Raw genomic sequence first — 16,993 nt, forward strand, 5'->3', positions numbered from 1 at the left:
AGTTAAAAGAACAACTCATAAGCATCACAAAAGCAGTGCAAAACCAGATTCAACTAGTATTTAAGGAGGCCCAGGGAAATACAAAGGTCTTTGCCAAAGGGACATGTAAGTAGGAGCTAGGTAAGTCTATCTGGGGAGAATATTCTAAGCATGGGGTGCCACAGCCAAAAAGACACAGCCATCAGTTGCCAAGTACCTAACTTCAGAAGCTGTGGCCACTTCACACACTAACTCACATACCAACTACCATGTTCCCACACAGAAAGCAATCCTCACACAGGAAAATGCACAAAGCCCACATGCAGACAAGGAAACCCAAACGAATCATGCTCTTGTGAAGAGTCACCACAAAGAGGCATAAACAGAACGTCTCCAAGAAGTTGTGGAAACATGGGATTATCAGAGGCAGAAGTCGTTACTCACGAGTACGTCCTTTGCCGGACACGGATTCTCCAATGCTGTTGGCATACTGAGCAATAACAGTCACCAGGTAATCTGTGCCTCCCCTCAAACCACGTAGCACGGTACTTGTCTCACCAGGTCCCAAACTAACCTGTCCAATAGCAGGAATGAATGGAAAAAATAGCTTCAGATAGTATGACGAATGCATCAGTCCCTAGTCATGTATGACAAAAACACTTGTATCCATTTTAACTGCGTGCACATGAGGGAGGAAGCCATGACTGCCAGTGGCCTCCTATAACATAGTGAACTATGTGTGGGACTTCTTACACTAATTAGCACCTGGACAGTAAAGCCTGGGTGAAGCAGCCAAAGGGCTGCAACAGAAGACAGGTAGAGGTAGAACCTTGAGTTTCAACTGGAGCAACGGTACTGAGGAAGAGGTGCCTAACCCAGCCTTTGCTAACCTGGTGCCCTCCAGGTCTTTCAGACCCCAACTCCCACTGGCTAGCCCCTAACAGGAGTTGGCCCCAAACATCTGGAAGGCACCAAGCCCAGGTTAACCCATTCCTCTTTGCTGGTTTCCTTATCTCTATCCAATCACACAAACTCCCCAAAGTTGTGGGGGGAAACACAGGCAAGATCCATGGGCCTCTCTATTTTTTCTCTCTGTGGAGTTAAGAAGAGGAGGAGTTTGGATTTGATATCCCGCTTTATCACCACCCGAAGGAGTCTCAAAGCGGCTAATATTCTCCTTTCCCTTCCTCCCCCACAACAAACACTCTGTGAGGTGAGAGGGACTGAGAGACTTCAGAGAAGTGTGACTGGCCCAAGGTCACCCAGCAGCTGCATGTGGAGGAGCGGAGACGCGAACCCGGTTCCCCAGATTACGAGACTACCGCTCTTAACCACTACACCAAACTGCAGCTTGTAATGGAAGGCATCTAAACTGGGTAAATAGTGCAAAAGTAAAATGTAAATGAACACACACAGCTCTGGTCAAGTTTATTCCTGGGTGCTTAAAAAAGTAAATTTTCTGAAGCCATTTCATTCTCCCCCCCCCCCCAAGGAAAAGATGGCAATATGTAGGGATGGCTGGACTAAAATATCTGAAACATTTACTTCCTTATCAACCCTAAGTTTAAACCTCTGGAGGGCAGGGGTAACAACATAAAATGCATCGTTTATGTTTTAAGCTACAATCTAAGCCTTCCTTACACTGGGCTTGGGGAGGACGGCTTGGACTGAGCAGAGATGTTGTTCGGCTCGCTTCTGCCAGCTTAGCTGGCCTCTTTCTGGTTGCTGCTGGTGGGCTGACTGACACCAGTGTCACTCTGTCAGTGCAGATTTCCCCGCTTCTGCCTGCCAAGCATGCAGCCAGGCGGAAAAACTTGCTGGCAGTATCCAGAAAGCGCTAAAACAGGGTGTTCCAAGAGAAGGGCTGAGCTGGTCCGGGATCGGCTGGCTCCCAAGCTGCTCTCAAAGCCAGCACTGGGTTGGAGTTGAGCCCATTCCCTGCATCCACTCCAGGCTTTCCCCACCCCTTCCCCACCATGAGTGGCCAGGCTGTGGATGCGGTGCTGGTTTCCACCACTCCACAGGGTCCCCATCAGCGGGGAGTTGGGATTAGCCTGCCTTTTGTGACTTGTAGCTAGGTAAAGACACCTAGGACTGAGCTGAAATGGGAAGCCTCACCTCCTGCCTCTCAGCTGTTATTTGCTGCCCCAAGCCTGTGAGAGGCACATACTGGACTTTGTAGCCTATTACGGGACCACCAGCCGCCGTCCAGCGGATCCTCAGCATATCTGTTCCCTGCTCCAGGAAGACCAAATTCGAGGGGCCACCATATGTCTCTGTACCTTAAAGTGGAGGGGAGGAAACAGAGAGAATAAATCAAGATCCTTGCTGGCACATGCAGCTCACCACAGGCCCAGAAGGTAAGGTGAGCAAAGGCCAAGAATTTCAGAAAAGCAGTTCCTCCCCACCCCCCAACCCCCACACACAAAAAAGCTGAAAGGATTTGTAGAATGATGAGCAACTTATGTTGACACCAGCAAGCACTGGAGGGTAAGAAGATTGAATGCTACCCACCCGCAGGGTGAGGTTAAACCAACACTGAGCTTAGGTCAGGGTTCCTGGTGGAGTATCACATTGATTAGATCAGGAGCTTCCTCCAGGATTTGCTGATGCATTTCCATGGAAACAGGGCAGGCTGGGAATTAACCCCTTGCAACCCTTGCCAGAGAGAGAGAGAGAGAATCAGGACCGAAGCAGCACTTCAAAGCTGAGCGGCACCTGCACCCCACCCCGAACCTTTTACCTGCTGGCTGTAGGATGCCCCCGGTGCTGGTGCACACCCTCCGCGACACCAGCGGCAAGAGAGTTGAGAGGATTTTAAAGTCAGTGACAAAGAAGAAATAATCCTCCGTGGGGGTGGAAGCCACTTTGGTCAGCTCGCTGCTGTCTGCGTTCTTGATGCCTGAGTGGGAAACAGAGGACTCTGGTAGCAATCGTCTTCAACCAACTTCAGACCCACATTTTCCCCTTCTTTGGGGTTTCCTAACCCTCTGTCTTTTCCATGCACTGGAGTGTTGGGATACATAATGGCCCTTGATTACAGGCTAAGGCAAGAACATAGGAAATCTGACCATCGGTCACTCTAGCTTAGTATTGTTTACAGTGAAGGGCAGATGATTATTGCCTACAATGAGCAGGCAGCTGCTCTCTAGTCTCAGACAGAGGAGATTCTCATTCCTCAATTCCTCTCATTCCAGGAGTTGAAACTTGGACCTTCTGCATCCAAAGCAGATGTTCTACCACCAAGCTACAGACTTCCCCTTGCCACCATGTGAGCACTTTAAGTAGAGGGCTGCTGTAAGTGACAGATACAGACAGTGCCTGCAACCCACACAAGGACTGTGCCAATTTCTCTCCTAATTGTAACAGACCCAAACAGGCTAGCATTGTACCCTCATGCGATACTGCAGCTAACACTGCAACACAAGATATTTCATGGCTTGTTGAAGAAGGGACAATTGCACATGTTCAACATTCAAAATCATATGTGATTCACCACTGTTGAGATATAACATTTTGGGGGGTGTATCTATATCTTCTTATTAGGGTTTTTGAAAATGTTAAAAGCATAATATGAGCCCTGATGGATCAGACCAATGGCCCATCTAATCCAGCATCCTGCTCTCACAATAGCCAACCACTTCCACATGTTCACCCCAGGTACATGTGCCATCTGTGAGAGGGAAGATTGCCAGGGATAACAAAACTAGGAGGCTCATCACCTGCTTGCAAAGTCCTTGTTCCCTGCCTAGGCCTCCTCATGTGGCAAGTAGGAACTGGTATAGATGTTAACCAGCATCACCCACCGAGCTCTGCTTTTTCATACAGAGAACCAGCGGCAGGGTGAGGGAGCAGATGGTAGGAGCCAGAGATTATGGGAAGATATGACTGTATGGGGGATGGAGGAAGGGAGAAGTTCTCATGAATGTTGGGACCTGAATGCAGTAGACACTCACCCACAGCAAAGACTTTAATGCCTTGATCCTTCAGCTTTGCAGCTGCCCCCTCAACTTCATCCTGAGACTTTCCATCTGTGATGAGGATGCAGATCTGATGCAGAGAAGGGAAAGTTATAAGCCATGGAGGTACCCTCAACAAGGAGTTGTAGCAAAGTGCCTCTTTCTGAATTTACATTGGTGCAAACTTTTTGGATCCTTCACCTAAGCTGGGTAGCTCAGATGCAGGGGGAATGGTGAGGGGTTGCCGCATGCGACCTATTTTAAGGGAATGTGCATCATCACAGCCTGGGGGTAGCTCCCCGCCTTCTGTCTCTCTCAACCTTCCCAAAGACAGTGATAGCTAATTATTCAGCTTCATAACATGCATGCTCCAACACTGCCAGAACCCAAAAGAGAGGCCACCAGGAGGCTAAGAAGTCCCATCAGCATATTACCCTGCTGCTTTGGCCACTGACTTCCCACCCATCCAGCCACCCTTCTCTCTGATCTAGCAGAAGACACTCTCTCACGGTACCTTTGGAACATTAGGCCGGATCTGACTGGCTCCAAAGAAGTTATCTGCCACATGGCGAAAGCCTGCCCCTGTCCGTGTGTTCCCAGACTTGTAGGCCATCTCTCGGACAGCCTTCACCACCGCTGTCCCATTGCGGTATGTGGAGAACGTGAACTCGGTCCTGGGATCAAAAAGAAAGGAAAGGTCAGGGGAGGAGGCAGGAGCAGAAGTCACAGGACCTGCCAGCCCATCTCTTGAGTGGAATCCACTGAATGAGCCACCATTTCTTTATGGGCAGCCTTGTGCATCACCAGAAAGTTTTTCAGAAGTTCCCAGTGGTGCTCTTAAGGAGTTTTCCAGGTGTAAGTGGAGTGGTTGGCTCTTCAGAAAAGGAAAATGAGACCATGCTGTGAATCCAGGTTTCTTTTATATTTGAAAAAAGAGCTAAAGTCTCAAGTTGAAAGTAAAAAAAGACACCCTAGCCATTTTTATAGCCAGCTTAAGCTATTACTATTATCATCATTAGTTACTGAATTTGTATAACGCCCTTCATCCAAAAACCACAAGGCAGTTCACAACATAAACATGCAAAATGAAAACACAAAATGCATAATAAAACAAAGGCAAAACAAACTAAAATCCCGCCTCCCACAGACACATTTAAAAGGCCATATAATGTTAATCAGCCAAATGCCTATTAAATTAAATTCTATTAAATTAGTCAGCTCTGTGAATAAGAAGCACCTTCTCTCCCTTGGGCATTGTGAGGATCATACTGCAGGAATGCAGAGAACTTTGAGCACAAATCTACATTATGACAATGGAAAGCTCTAGAACACATCCCCCAACATGGTGGACTCAAGATGTTGTTGGTTTGAAACTCCCATCATCCTCAACAATTGGCCATTGGCTGGCTAGGTCTGAGGGGAGGTGGAGTCCTACAACATCCAACAGGTTGGAGGAAGGCTATTCTATAGTAGCCTATAAGACAGGTGTGCCAGATCCAGATGTTGATGGACTCCAACTTCTATCATCCCAGACTATTGGGCCATATAGATTAGGGCTGATAGGAGTCCAACTACAAAGACCTGAAGGGTCACAAGTTAGCCACCTGCACTATGAGAAAGGCCCTGCTGGATCAGGCTGAGGGCCAGTCTAGTCCAGCTCACACGCTCTTTTTAGCAGTCATCCATCAGGCACCTCTGGAAAGCCTATGGGCAGGGCATGAAGGCAAGGATCCTCCCTTGCTGTTTTTCCTCCTCAGCACCTGGTATTCAGCAATACACTGCCTCTGATCAGAGAGGTCCCATTTGACAGCCGCAGCCATTGGATAGACCCATCTACCATGAATTTGCAGCTCCTGCAAATACTGCTGGAGGACAGAGAGGCTGGGACTCACCTGGGTTCATCACTGTACTGCACAGCTCCAAAGCGCACCCCTCTCTCACCCACTACATTGACAAAAGGGGCAACCAGCCCCTCCATGAAGTTCCGGACCATTTGGAAGTTGGCTCTTCCAATGCTAGAGGATCCGTCCACCAGGAACACAATGTCGGCCGTGTAGACGTTGGAGCAGACCACTGTAAAACAACAACCCATGGCTCAGATGGTTCACTATCACATGAAATACAGAAACATGACAGGCATCCCATTTTGGGGTCAGAGGCTGGGTATGGCCAGCCTTGCACCCTGCTTCTATGCAGGCCAAAAGCCCGTAGCAGAAGCCTTTTGGAGAAAGGACTGTGTATTCTCAGGTTGGCGTTGCATTCACTGCTGCCATTCACAGCCACTCACAAAGCAGACAGAAACATATCTGCACACCAATCAGGTGTCCTTTACACTGGGAGTTACTTCAGTGCCTCATACACACCACATTCCTTTAGAGTTAAGTCATCAGAAAGAGATAGCTTGGGGCTCCAGCTCCCACAGGGGCAGACAGAACCATTCCTATTCCAAGAGGGTGACAGACTCGTTCCCTCTTTGTGCATCAAGTCCATAAGTGGCCCTCTAAATTCCCAAGTCTCCATCCTATGGAAGGACTGGAGGGGAAAGAGGAGACAGCAAGTCCCGGCTTAATAACTGGCACACCTGAAATGGGGAAAGAAATACTATCTAGAATCATGATATTTGATTTAGGAGGTGAATAGAGAAGGAGTGTCTTTTTCTGTAACAAAGGGACCATGGTAAATTCCTTTGCTTCATCCCAGACACACAGTTAGGGAGTGGAGCTCAACATTTTTGAAGATGTTTTTTTTTAATTGATTTTTTTTCTCCTGCTGCCAGGTGCTATGGGAAAGTGCAAGCCTACCTGCAAACACTTGCAGAGAAGCCAGTCCTTGACACCTCAGTGGAGCTATAAGATGCTCAGTTTCCACTCAATGGAGCCACAATATGCTCCTCAAGGGGAAAATCAGTTTTTAAAATTATGAACTCCTTCTCCTTGGATATCAAGAGGAAGTGAGTGTATTGGTACCAATGGGACACTGAATGGAACATGAATGCGAACAGAGAAACTTTAGATAGGTAGCCAAGAACATTTGCATGTTTATCTTTGATCTGGAAGCTCTCAGGCAAGAGAGAAGGATGAGAAAGGGCGGAAGAGGAAAGGTCACTAAGTGCAATGGACCTTTCTCAGCAAAATAAACACTCCAACATGAAACAAAACCTTTGGCAAACTATCTCGAAGCAAAGCCAGAGCAATTATCAGTGTTAAGTTGTGGTTAGGATAGGTGGAACCATCAAACCGCTTATCATGCTTGTAGCATGGGTGGGAAACCTCTGGACCAGAGATTTTGATGTTTAAAATGGGAGTCAAGGGAGACTTGCAAAGTCACGCATTTGACAGGTGGGTAGCTCTAGGTAGCGCAAGCCTTGTGCACCCTGCATGACAGGTTCATGACATGAACATATATTTCTGTTACACGAGCTAGCGACTATGGTTGAATGCTTCTAAAGAAGTGAGGGCCAGAAGCCAGCATTAAACCATGGTTTAAAGTTGCCTAAGAAATCCCAGCTTATTTCAAAGCCAGGGTGTTAAATGCCTGGAGTCTGTAAGTAGGTCAGGAAGGGGTCAGGAGAGATGGGTGAGAAGGAACACCTTTGCACCCAACTTCCTGCCAGCGGCCTCACTGCTGCTTACACCAGGTATCCTGGCTCATCCTAGCTAAAGTCCACGAACTCAGGTGCTGATTCTTTCCAAAAGTTTTAATGCTCAAATCAGTATGATACATATGCAAATGATACATAGGCAGAGGCACAGCAGGCAATACACAGCTCTCCTCAAGGCATGAATAAATGAAGGCACAGCAGGCAGTACAGTTACTCATGCAAAAGAGTTGCTTCCACAACACCACGTCCCTTGCATTCCCATGATAAAGGAATGGGGAAGGCACAACTTAGCATAGCGAGCAGTTCTATTCTGTTCACAGCTTCCCTGGTGTCTAAGGGACCTAGTGCATTGCAAGTAGCCATCTTTGTCATCTTCCAAAGGTTGCAATGCAGAGATAATGCTTCACCAGGAAAAAGAAATCAGAAAACAGGGACTGTCTCTGGTAAACAGAGAGAGTCAGAGCTATGCATACAGCACCTCCATCTTCATTCCAGCAGGGCAATGCAGCCAAACCAAGTTCACCCTTAGCATGAGTCTCCGAGTGGCGCTGGAAGCATCACCTCTCCTATTCCATTCTTTCACCCTCCCCCCCCTTTTTTTTGCTATCCTCTCCTCTCTCTTGCTGGAATGCAGACTAAGGTCCTTGGGACAGGACTCTGGCAGGTGTTGTATTCAAAGTAGTGCTAAGGAGAACATTCCATCAGAACAAAAAAATCTCTTTGCACAACAGAACATTCTCCTACTTTTCCCTCTCTCAAATCTATTCTGAGGGTTCCTCCAACCTTCTGCAGCAGATTTGGGTATGGGGCACAGTGTGCAGGGTTGGAGGAGAAGTGGGGGAACCATTGTGCTACTGCTAACCCTTGTGCTTGTGCAACCATTTAGTTGCATAGCACCTGTGCGGGTTTTTTTTAATGTTCTTAGCATGCACAGATGAAGACACAAATCTGCCTTACATTGAGGTAGACCAGCCCTGGTCTTCTGACTGACAGTGGCCCTAAAGGTCTCCACTGGAGGATTCCCACCCCCCGGCCCAGCCCCAGCTCTTTCAGATGCTGAGCACGTACTTTGAGCTATGGAACCATTCCACATGTCACAATCCACCTACCTCTCTCCCTTTTCTGAGCCATAACTTGCGCTGAAGCAAAGAGCGTGGCATGGAGCGCAGTGAGGAACAGCATCTCCCCTCTCATTGTGGGAGTCTGTAAAAGAGAACAAGAGAAAAGATGATGGCTCAGGAGGGAAGAACGTAACATGAGCAGTTGCAAGTTGCTTCAAAATCACGGCAACACCTCACTTGACAGTCCTAGTTCTAGTCATCCACACTGGTATTGGTGACTGCAAGCATGATAAAGACATGACCAATGCTCAGGGATGATGGGAGCTATAGTACAGCAACACCTAGAGCAGCAGTTCTCAACCTGTAGTTCCCCAGATGCTGTTGGACTACAACTCCCATCATCCCTGAGCTCTGGCCTTGCTAGCTGGGGGTGATGGGAGTTGTAGTTCAACATCTGGGGACCCTCAGGTTGAGAAAGGCTGACCTAGAGGAAGTATGTAGTACCTCAACAAGAGATGACCAAAGAACAGAATGAAAATCCTGGTAAGACATAAAGTGGTACCTCGGGTTACAGATGCTTCAGGTTACAGACTCAGCTAACCCAGAAATAGTACCTCAGGTTAAGAACTTTGCTTCAGGTTGAGAACAGAAATTGGGCGGCGGCGGCACGACAGCAGCAGGAGGCCTCATTAGCTAAAGTGGTACCTCAGGTTAAGAACAGTTTCAGGTTAAGAACAGACCTCCAGAACGAATTAAGTTCTTAACCCGAGGTACCACTGTATAAATAGGAAAGGGCTGGCACTCTGGAGGTGTCAGTTGCACAGAGAATTATCATAGCGCTGCATTCAGCTCCTGCAGTACAATTGCAGCTTGGAAACCCCTACCTCCCGGCAGTGGCGTAGCATGGGGGGTGCAGGGGGGGCCGGCCGCACCGGGCGCAACATCTGGGGGTTAGGGTTAGGGGGCACAAATCCACGGGTTAGGGGGTGCAAATTACTTGCCTTGCCCCGGGTGCTGACAACCCACGCTACGCCACTGCCTCCTGGAAGCCTGTCTCAACTCCAAGACCACCAACTTCCTGGCCAGCTATGTAAGTGGGATGCCTATGGCAACCCAAGCTCTGCAGCTGTGCTATAACAGGCGTAAAACCGACGAATTAAGATGCCTATTGACATTCTTCAGTGTTGTGGATTATGCCCCATAAACCCTGTCTGCACTATACATTTGAAGTAGCATCATACCACTTTCAACAGCCATGGCTTCCCCCAAAGAATCCTAGGAAGTGTAGTTCATTAAGGGTGCTGAGAGTCATTAGGAGACTCCCCATTCCTGTCGCAAAGTTACAATTCCCAGGGGTTCCGTGGAAAAAGGGACTAACTGCAAAACCACTCCAGCAATTGTAGTTCTGTGAGGGGAACAGGGAATCTCCTAAGAACTCTCAGCACTGTTAATGAACCACTCTTCCCAGGATTCGTGGGGGGGGCGCTGTTTAAAGTGGCATAATGCTGCTTTAACTGTACTGTGCAGATGAGGCCACAGTCATCACCAGCCTTCAGGCCCAAGATCTGTAAACACACACCTGCTACACTGGATTGGATCATTCAAAGAATGTTGCACAAAAGATATCAATCCTCTCTTTTTTTGCAACAGGGTCAATGCATCATAGCTGTTCAGCTGGTTTGGAGCACACTTTGATAGGTCTTCCCTGTCAAAAAAGAAAGGTAAGCAGCAGAGTCGAATACTTTCCCCCCTTTGAACTACCCTAAGTCTCCTACGTGCCAAGCCAGAACCACGCCTGCTGCTGAGAGCTTTACTCAGTGCTGTGCCTACTCTGTGGTTTTACAAGAGTGCAGAAAAATGTAACTTTGGCTGAATGTGCTGACAATCTTAGCTTTCCTTTTAAAAACTGCAAGTTCCCAGCCCTTTTGACTGTAAAGATGCTCAAGGGAACGTGGGAAACGCTTACTGAAATATCAGAAGGTGACTGGGCAAAAGTTGCAGTGCTCAGAGGTCAGGGCTTCCATCAAAACCATTTTTTCTTCCACAAGAGGGGGAAAAACAACAGAACAAATTAAGGAGAATAGGATAGATTATGAAAATGTTCAGAATTCATACTAGTCACAGAATTCAGCTTTTCTTAGCACAGAATTTGGTTGCTCAGAATTTAGATGGTCTAATTTTTTTTAAAGCCCTGGCTTTACTGCTCTTGTCCTACAGAAGCACCAGAAGGCTAAACTAGTGCCAACATGGGAGATGCAGGCTGCAATTCTGCACACATATTCCAGAAAGTAAATCTCCCTGAACTCAATAGAACTTACTTCTGCATAGGATTACACTGTTAGTCACAGAAACCCCAATGCAATTTTCCTCTTCTAAAAAACAGCCATGCCCAAATTTGGATTGGAGCTGTGGCAGGAGGAGGAGAGGGAAAGAGATACAGGTACAGTTTGTGTGTCTGTATGTTTTTCCCCTCTGATGCTAACAGCAGCTTTAGGAAGGTGATACATTTGCATTGCATGGCTGGTGCAGGGGCAAAGAGTTAAAACTCCCTCTGTCCCATAGTCCTACACCAAACTACATGCATCCCAAGCCATTTTTTGGAAAAAAAGGAAAGGAAATAACGTCCGGTGATCCATTCATGGAACTGCTCGCTCTCGTGCCAAGGGATTAAGCTCCCAAGTATCACACATTTACACATTTGGGGATTCTTTCCATTTTAATACCAGGCATACTCATCAAAGAGGAAGCACCGTTGTACACAATGACATATGCATGACTCAAGTAGAGTGCCAGGACTACGTTGTTCTCCTGAGTAATTTTGGGGCCAGCCTCACAGCAAGTTGCACACACATCACTGTCCAAATGCAATTCTAACTGTGCCGGAGATCACAGAGCCTGCAGTGTCAGGAGATTCACTGCATGCAAATGGCGTATATTACTATCTAAGATGCTTCGTGTGCACACAGAACAGACTAAGCACATACATCTGTGTAGGTGTGACAGAACAGACACAGGCATAAGTGTAAAAACTGTGCTCTTCTATGCCTCCCACCCCTTTCATGTCCTGCTCATCCAGAGGAGTCCGTGTTCACCACACATCTTCAGACTAATCCCCTGCAGCCCTTGTGAAAGGCAAACAAAGCTCACAAATGAGTGTCTTTGAATAGCTTTGCAGGAGCTGAGAAAAGATCTCAGCCTTAGGGCAAAAGGTGTGTACAGTACAGACAGTAAAACCTGCCACCCTAGGCACAGCTGCCCAGCCCTTCACAGCTCCTCTCTCCTCCAGCTGCTTTTTGCTCCCTGTTTTGCTCTTCTACTCCTAAGTGCCCGGGTTTTCTAGTGCCTTGGATTTTCCTTTCCTTTCGCCTCCAAGCTCCCCCTGGGCACATATTTCATCTGACACTTTACTGTTAAAACAGGTGCCAAGGCATACTTCACTGGAGCAGCCCTGGGTTTTGTGCAAGTCTTTCTGGACCTTGAAAGATGCAAGACCAGTAACCGAAGTGAGCAGGGACTCAGGAATGGGACCCACCCTCTAGATGGAATATGGGGATTCCCCTTTCCACATGGAGCAAAACCATACCAGAAAGTTATTTCAAATCATCAGAGTGTCACTCTGGAGTCCTTCCACTTTCTTTGCCTAACTAACTGCTGGTTACTCCAGTCTTCCACTAGAGTCCTGAAAGCAATATGCATGAACAGGTAGGTCACCTTGGACTAATATTCATAGCCTCAGGAAACCGCTTTTGACTTGGCAAGAGCAAGTGCATTCAGTGGACAGCATTACCATATGATCTTGGATTGAAGTTCCAGCTCAGCCACAAACCACAAGATAAGTCTTGGACAGTTGCTAGCTTTCAGGGTTCTTTCCACAGTAAATGCATTATTGTTTCTGCATTATTGTTCCTTATGTGTTGCAGAGTTATTGCACTTCTGCAGCTTGGATTCTGATTTTTTTTTTTGTCACATCACAGGAAAAAATGTAATTTCCACACTACCACCTAAAAAAGTTATTGCATTCATTATAATTATAGTGAACAAAACTTCCCCCTACCCTGCAGCATTGGTGTATGGGATGGAGGGTGGAGCCATAGCTCACGGGTGGAGCATGTGGTTGGCATGCAGAAGGTCCCAGACTCAACCCCCTGGCATCTCCAGCTAGTATTACATGATGAGGAATGACCTCTGCATGCAGAGGCGAAGCAACCTGCTCCAGTACCCGGAGTGGCACGTGTCCCAGGGGGAGTGGCATGCGTCCTGGAGGGTGCCGCCAATTGAGGGTCGGCATTTTGTCAACCCCTGCCCTTTGGAATGGTACCCAGGGCGGACCGCCCCCCTCGGAACGCCCCTGTCTGCATGAGACCCTGTGCCAGTAGACAGTACCGGACTACAAATAATCTGGCCTAGCAGAAGTCAGCCTCCTATGTTCCTCTTTCATTTCATGTACTTTTTGCTTTAAAAATGAGGATTTCCTTAGTTCTTTGAAGGCTGTTCCCTCTGTTTCCATAGCCAGATGGTACATCTGCACAGATGTTAAAATATGGCTCCCACAGCTCTACATCTTATTCATGGATTGGCTATCACTTCATTGCCTTTAATGTGAGGCTTGTAGCAGGAGAATCCCACAAAGGCTGAAATGTGGGTAGCATGTGTTTTGATTGGCCATCTGGGTAAGGCCTCGGCCTCAGTTTCCAATCTGTAAAAGCAGAATAAATGGTGACAGTGTGCCTCAAGCCTTAAAAAGTGTTATACAAATTATGGGCTGGGGGGGAACTTACCATCGTAGAATTATAGAATTGGAAGGGACCCCCAAGGGTCATCTAGGACAATCCCCTGCAATCATCGCACAAAGTACAGTGACTAGAATGTTGGATCGGGGAACCTGGTGCGAATCCATGTTCAGCTTAGCCAATCTCCCCAGATTACCAATCTAATCTACTTTGTAGGGTTGCTGTGATGATATCCCAAATCCGAAGATGCCACCCTGATGCGAAATTATTTGGGATTCCAGTGCAAAGATTCCATCCTTTTCCATTTACTCTGCCCTCCCTGCTCCATGGGGGTGAGCTGTCAAAAGGACAGGCCCAGGGGGCTGAACAGCTGGTTGACAATGCAACATATTATAGAATTCAGAAGGGACTCCCTGCCGGGAGTGGCCTGAGGGCTGACATTCCTTTGACTGCATGAGAACATCCACAAGAAGAACAATTATTATTATTATTTTTTAAAAAAACTATTAACAGCTGGTGTACAGGTGAGGACAAAAACCAGATGAGAAGTAGAAGCAGACTGGAAAGAAAGTGGATGAAGAGAGGGTTTCTTCTGAGCTGCCACCACTTATCCTGGGAAGCATTTCAGCCAGAATGCAGAGGGTGAAGTGCCTCTGAACACATGCAGAGTGCCTTTTCCTTCCTACTAAGTAACTACCACCAAACCAGCTCCACACATGAAGGATTTCAGAGAAGTTGCAAAGATGCCAGTCTCTTCAGACCCAGCACCTCCCATTATAGACACTGGACGTCACTCACTAGCAAAACTGAACCTTTCCGTTCAAGGGGACGCACTTTCCAGTAAGTGCAATTAGGCTGCAATTGTAAACACTCTTACCGAACTCCGCGGGACTTACTGCCGAGTAAACGCGCTGAGCAGGGAACCTGCGGCCCTCCAGATGTTGACAGACGTCACCTCAGCTGCCATCGGCACCGCCAATGGTCAGGCGAGTGATGGGAGTTTGCAGCCCAGCCACCATCTGGAGGGCCGCGGGATCCTCAGCGCGGGAAGACTGAGGAGTAGAAGGAGGCCCGGCGGGCGCAACACGTGGGAGGAGGAGCGCGGGGACGAAGCCCAGGCAACGCGCGCGCGCACCCCCGAACCAAACCCCGTTGAGAGGGGCAGCAGGATACCCCGCCGGCACGAGGCAGGGAGAGCGCCCGGACGCGGCGGCATCACTTCGCTCCGGAGCCAAAGCCGCACCGGCCACCACCTGGCTTGCAGAGCCACAGAAAGGAAGGAAGAAAAAGCAGCAGCAGCGGCTGCTCTTCCTGCACCGCTTGCTGGGGAATCCGCTCCCCCTCGAAAGGCGGGAGTTACCTGCTGCTGGTGGTGCTGGTGCCGCCGCCGCCGCTTGTGAGCATAATCTGCCAACTCCCGTTGCAACGCTGCAGTTCCTCCTTCTCCTCAGCGGGAGCCCGCCTGAGCGCTTTCCGCGATGCACATCGGAGAGACAAGGAAACCAAGCGGCTCTCCACAGGCAGCCGAGAGGAAATCTGGACGGAGTCCCAGCGGCGCTGTTGCCAAGGGGGGCGGGGGGCGCGAAGGGGCTGTATGTGCGGAGGGTCCGCCCCTCCTTCTGGCTGCTGCTGCCGCCGCCGCTCCGGCCTTCTTGCTCCCCCGGAGTCCCTTAAGTTCAAGCACTCCCCGGCTGGCTGTCGGAAAATGGGGAGCGGGCGAAGAGCCGGCGGGCCGCACCTCCCGTCAGCCCCTCCTCCGACCCTCTCAGGTGGAAGAGGCGGCTTCTCTTCTCGCGTGTCAGGCGGCTGGGAGTGGAGCTGGCGAGGCCACACCCAAGAGCTTCCCCCTTGATGTGGGGCTGCCTTCTCTTCTTTGGTAAGGATTTGATTTATTGATTTATTTTCATCGCCTCTTAAGTTTTTCCTCTTGCTCCAAGAGCAAATCGAATCGGGAAGGGACAGCAACTTGTAAGATGTACTGCTACACTCACAATACTTCCCAAAGTTCTATTACGAAATTAAAAGACGCCTGCTTCTTGGGAGAAAAGCAATGACAAACCTACACAGCATCTTAAAAAGCAGAGACATCACCTTGCCAACAAAGGTCCGTATAGTTAAAGCCATGGTTTTCCCAGTAGTGAGGTATGGAAGTGAGAGCTGGACCATAAAGAAGGCTGATCGCCGAAGAATTGATGCTTTTGAATTATGGTGCTGGAGGAGACTCTTGAGAGTCCCATGGACTGCAAGAAGATCAAACCTCTCCATTCTTAAGGAAATCAGCCCTGAGTGCTCACTGGAAGGACAGATCCTGAAGCTGAGGCTCCAGTTCTTTGGCCACCTCATGAGAAGGGAAGACTCCCTGGAAAAGACCCTGATGTTGGGAAAGATGGAGGGCACAAGGAGAAGGGGACGACAGAGGACGAGATGGTTGGATAGTGTTCTCGAAGCTACCAGCATGAGTTTGACCAAACTGCGGGAGGCAGTGGAAGACAGGAGTGCCTGGCGTGCTCTGGTCCATGGGGTCACAAAGAGTCGGACACGACTAAAGGACTAAACAACAACAAGAAGTACAGATATCAACAATCCAGGGGAATAGGCTATAATTATTTCAGTTTCACAAAGGAGGGGAATAACGGTAGTGAGCTGCTTTGGAAGGCCATGCATGCAGGTCCCAGCAAAGGCAAGACTAACACTCGGGTCCTTGAGATTTACACCTAGCTCTTTGCATATCAGACCACTCTGCCTTTCTGTGTACAATTCAGGTTTAACTTTGCAGTGGGGAAACTCAGGTGTAGGATAAACCCCTTGTTCCCAGCCACAACATGAGACCTTTGGACCAGGTTTTCTGTAACAAGCAAGGTATGTGCTTCTGGAAATCATGATTCTTGTCATGAAAGTTATTTTTCCCTATGTGCCAAAGGAGCAAATCATCACAACAGTGCATTAGTACCTTATTAGTAGCCAACATGCAAATCAAATTGGATGACCGGCAACAAGGGGATTTCCTTTCGGCTTTCACCCCTGAACCTTTGACATGGGATAGAGATCACAGGCTTCTAGATTCTGGGATCCAGTGTTGTAAAACGACTGAAGAGGCGTGATCTCTTTCAAATCATAAATGAGCAACAAGTGTTATCTGTAACTTGATGTTTGCATTGCTTTGATGGGTTCCCTTAATAAACTGTGTAGAAAATGTAATGAATTCTTTTGAGTTGGACAGTGGAGAGAATCGCCCAACCCCTTCAGAGTCTTTTAAAGGGATTCTCTCCTTTTTCTAAAACAACAGAAAGATCTTTATCACATGCTAGTGGTTTTTACCTAAGCAAATTCAATGAATAGAATGACCTTATTTCTGGTCATGTATGCAAAATCACTTTCATGTTATTCATTCATCTGAAATAACTATCTCCTGGTTCCATGCACATGATCACTTTCATGTATGAAGACCCTCATTTTACCTATAATGTAAATGCACTTACCTAGATGTGCAGTTCTAGCCCCAACCCCACCCCCTTTAAGCATGAAGCAACCCTACTTTGGGCCAACATCACTCCCACTCCCACTTTTGATTTTCACAGGTCAAGCTTAGAACAGCAAGAGCTCTTTTAAGTCTTACTGGGACCCAACACAAATATTTAAGGTTTGTTGATTCTATAGAGGCAA

At 48.1% G+C, this 16,993-nt stretch overlaps 1 protein-coding gene across 8 annotated transcripts in view; it reads right to left on the minus strand.

Moving 5' to 3' along the window:
• Positions 1-14,808, minus strand: part of COL7A1 (collagen type VII alpha 1 chain) — a 107,619-nt gene extending 92,811 nt beyond the window's left edge. For 6 of the 8 annotated variants that reach the window (XM_083602818.1, XM_083602820.1, XM_083602819.1 and 3 more), the window contains exons 1-8: positions 14,691-14,808; positions 8,649-8,742; positions 5,831-6,011; positions 4,453-4,612; positions 3,936-4,029; positions 2,723-2,881; positions 2,098-2,261; positions 424-553 (exon numbers count right to left, since the gene is read on the minus strand). In XM_083602818.1, the coding sequence (XP_083458944.1) occupies positions 424-553; positions 2,098-2,261; positions 2,723-2,881; positions 3,936-4,029; positions 4,453-4,612; positions 5,831-6,011; positions 8,649-8,733 (973 nt within the window). In that variant the 5' untranslated portion in view covers positions 8,734-8,742; positions 14,691-14,808. Of the gene's footprint in view, positions 1-423; positions 554-2,097; positions 2,262-2,493; positions 2,630-2,722; positions 2,882-3,935; positions 4,030-4,452; positions 4,613-5,830; positions 6,012-8,648; positions 8,743-14,207; positions 14,348-14,690 lie in introns of those variants that run through there. The other 2 variants (XM_083602816.1, XM_083602822.1) reach the window with 2 other exon arrangements.
• Between the last annotated feature and the right edge of the window lie 2,185 nt (positions 14,809-16,993).

The sequence above is a fragment of the Podarcis filfolensis genome (genome assembly GCF_964270895.1).
Source record: "Podarcis filfolensis genome assembly, chromosome: 2".
Lineage (NCBI taxonomy): Eukaryota > Metazoa > Chordata > Lepidosauria > Squamata > Lacertidae > Podarcis > Podarcis filfolensis.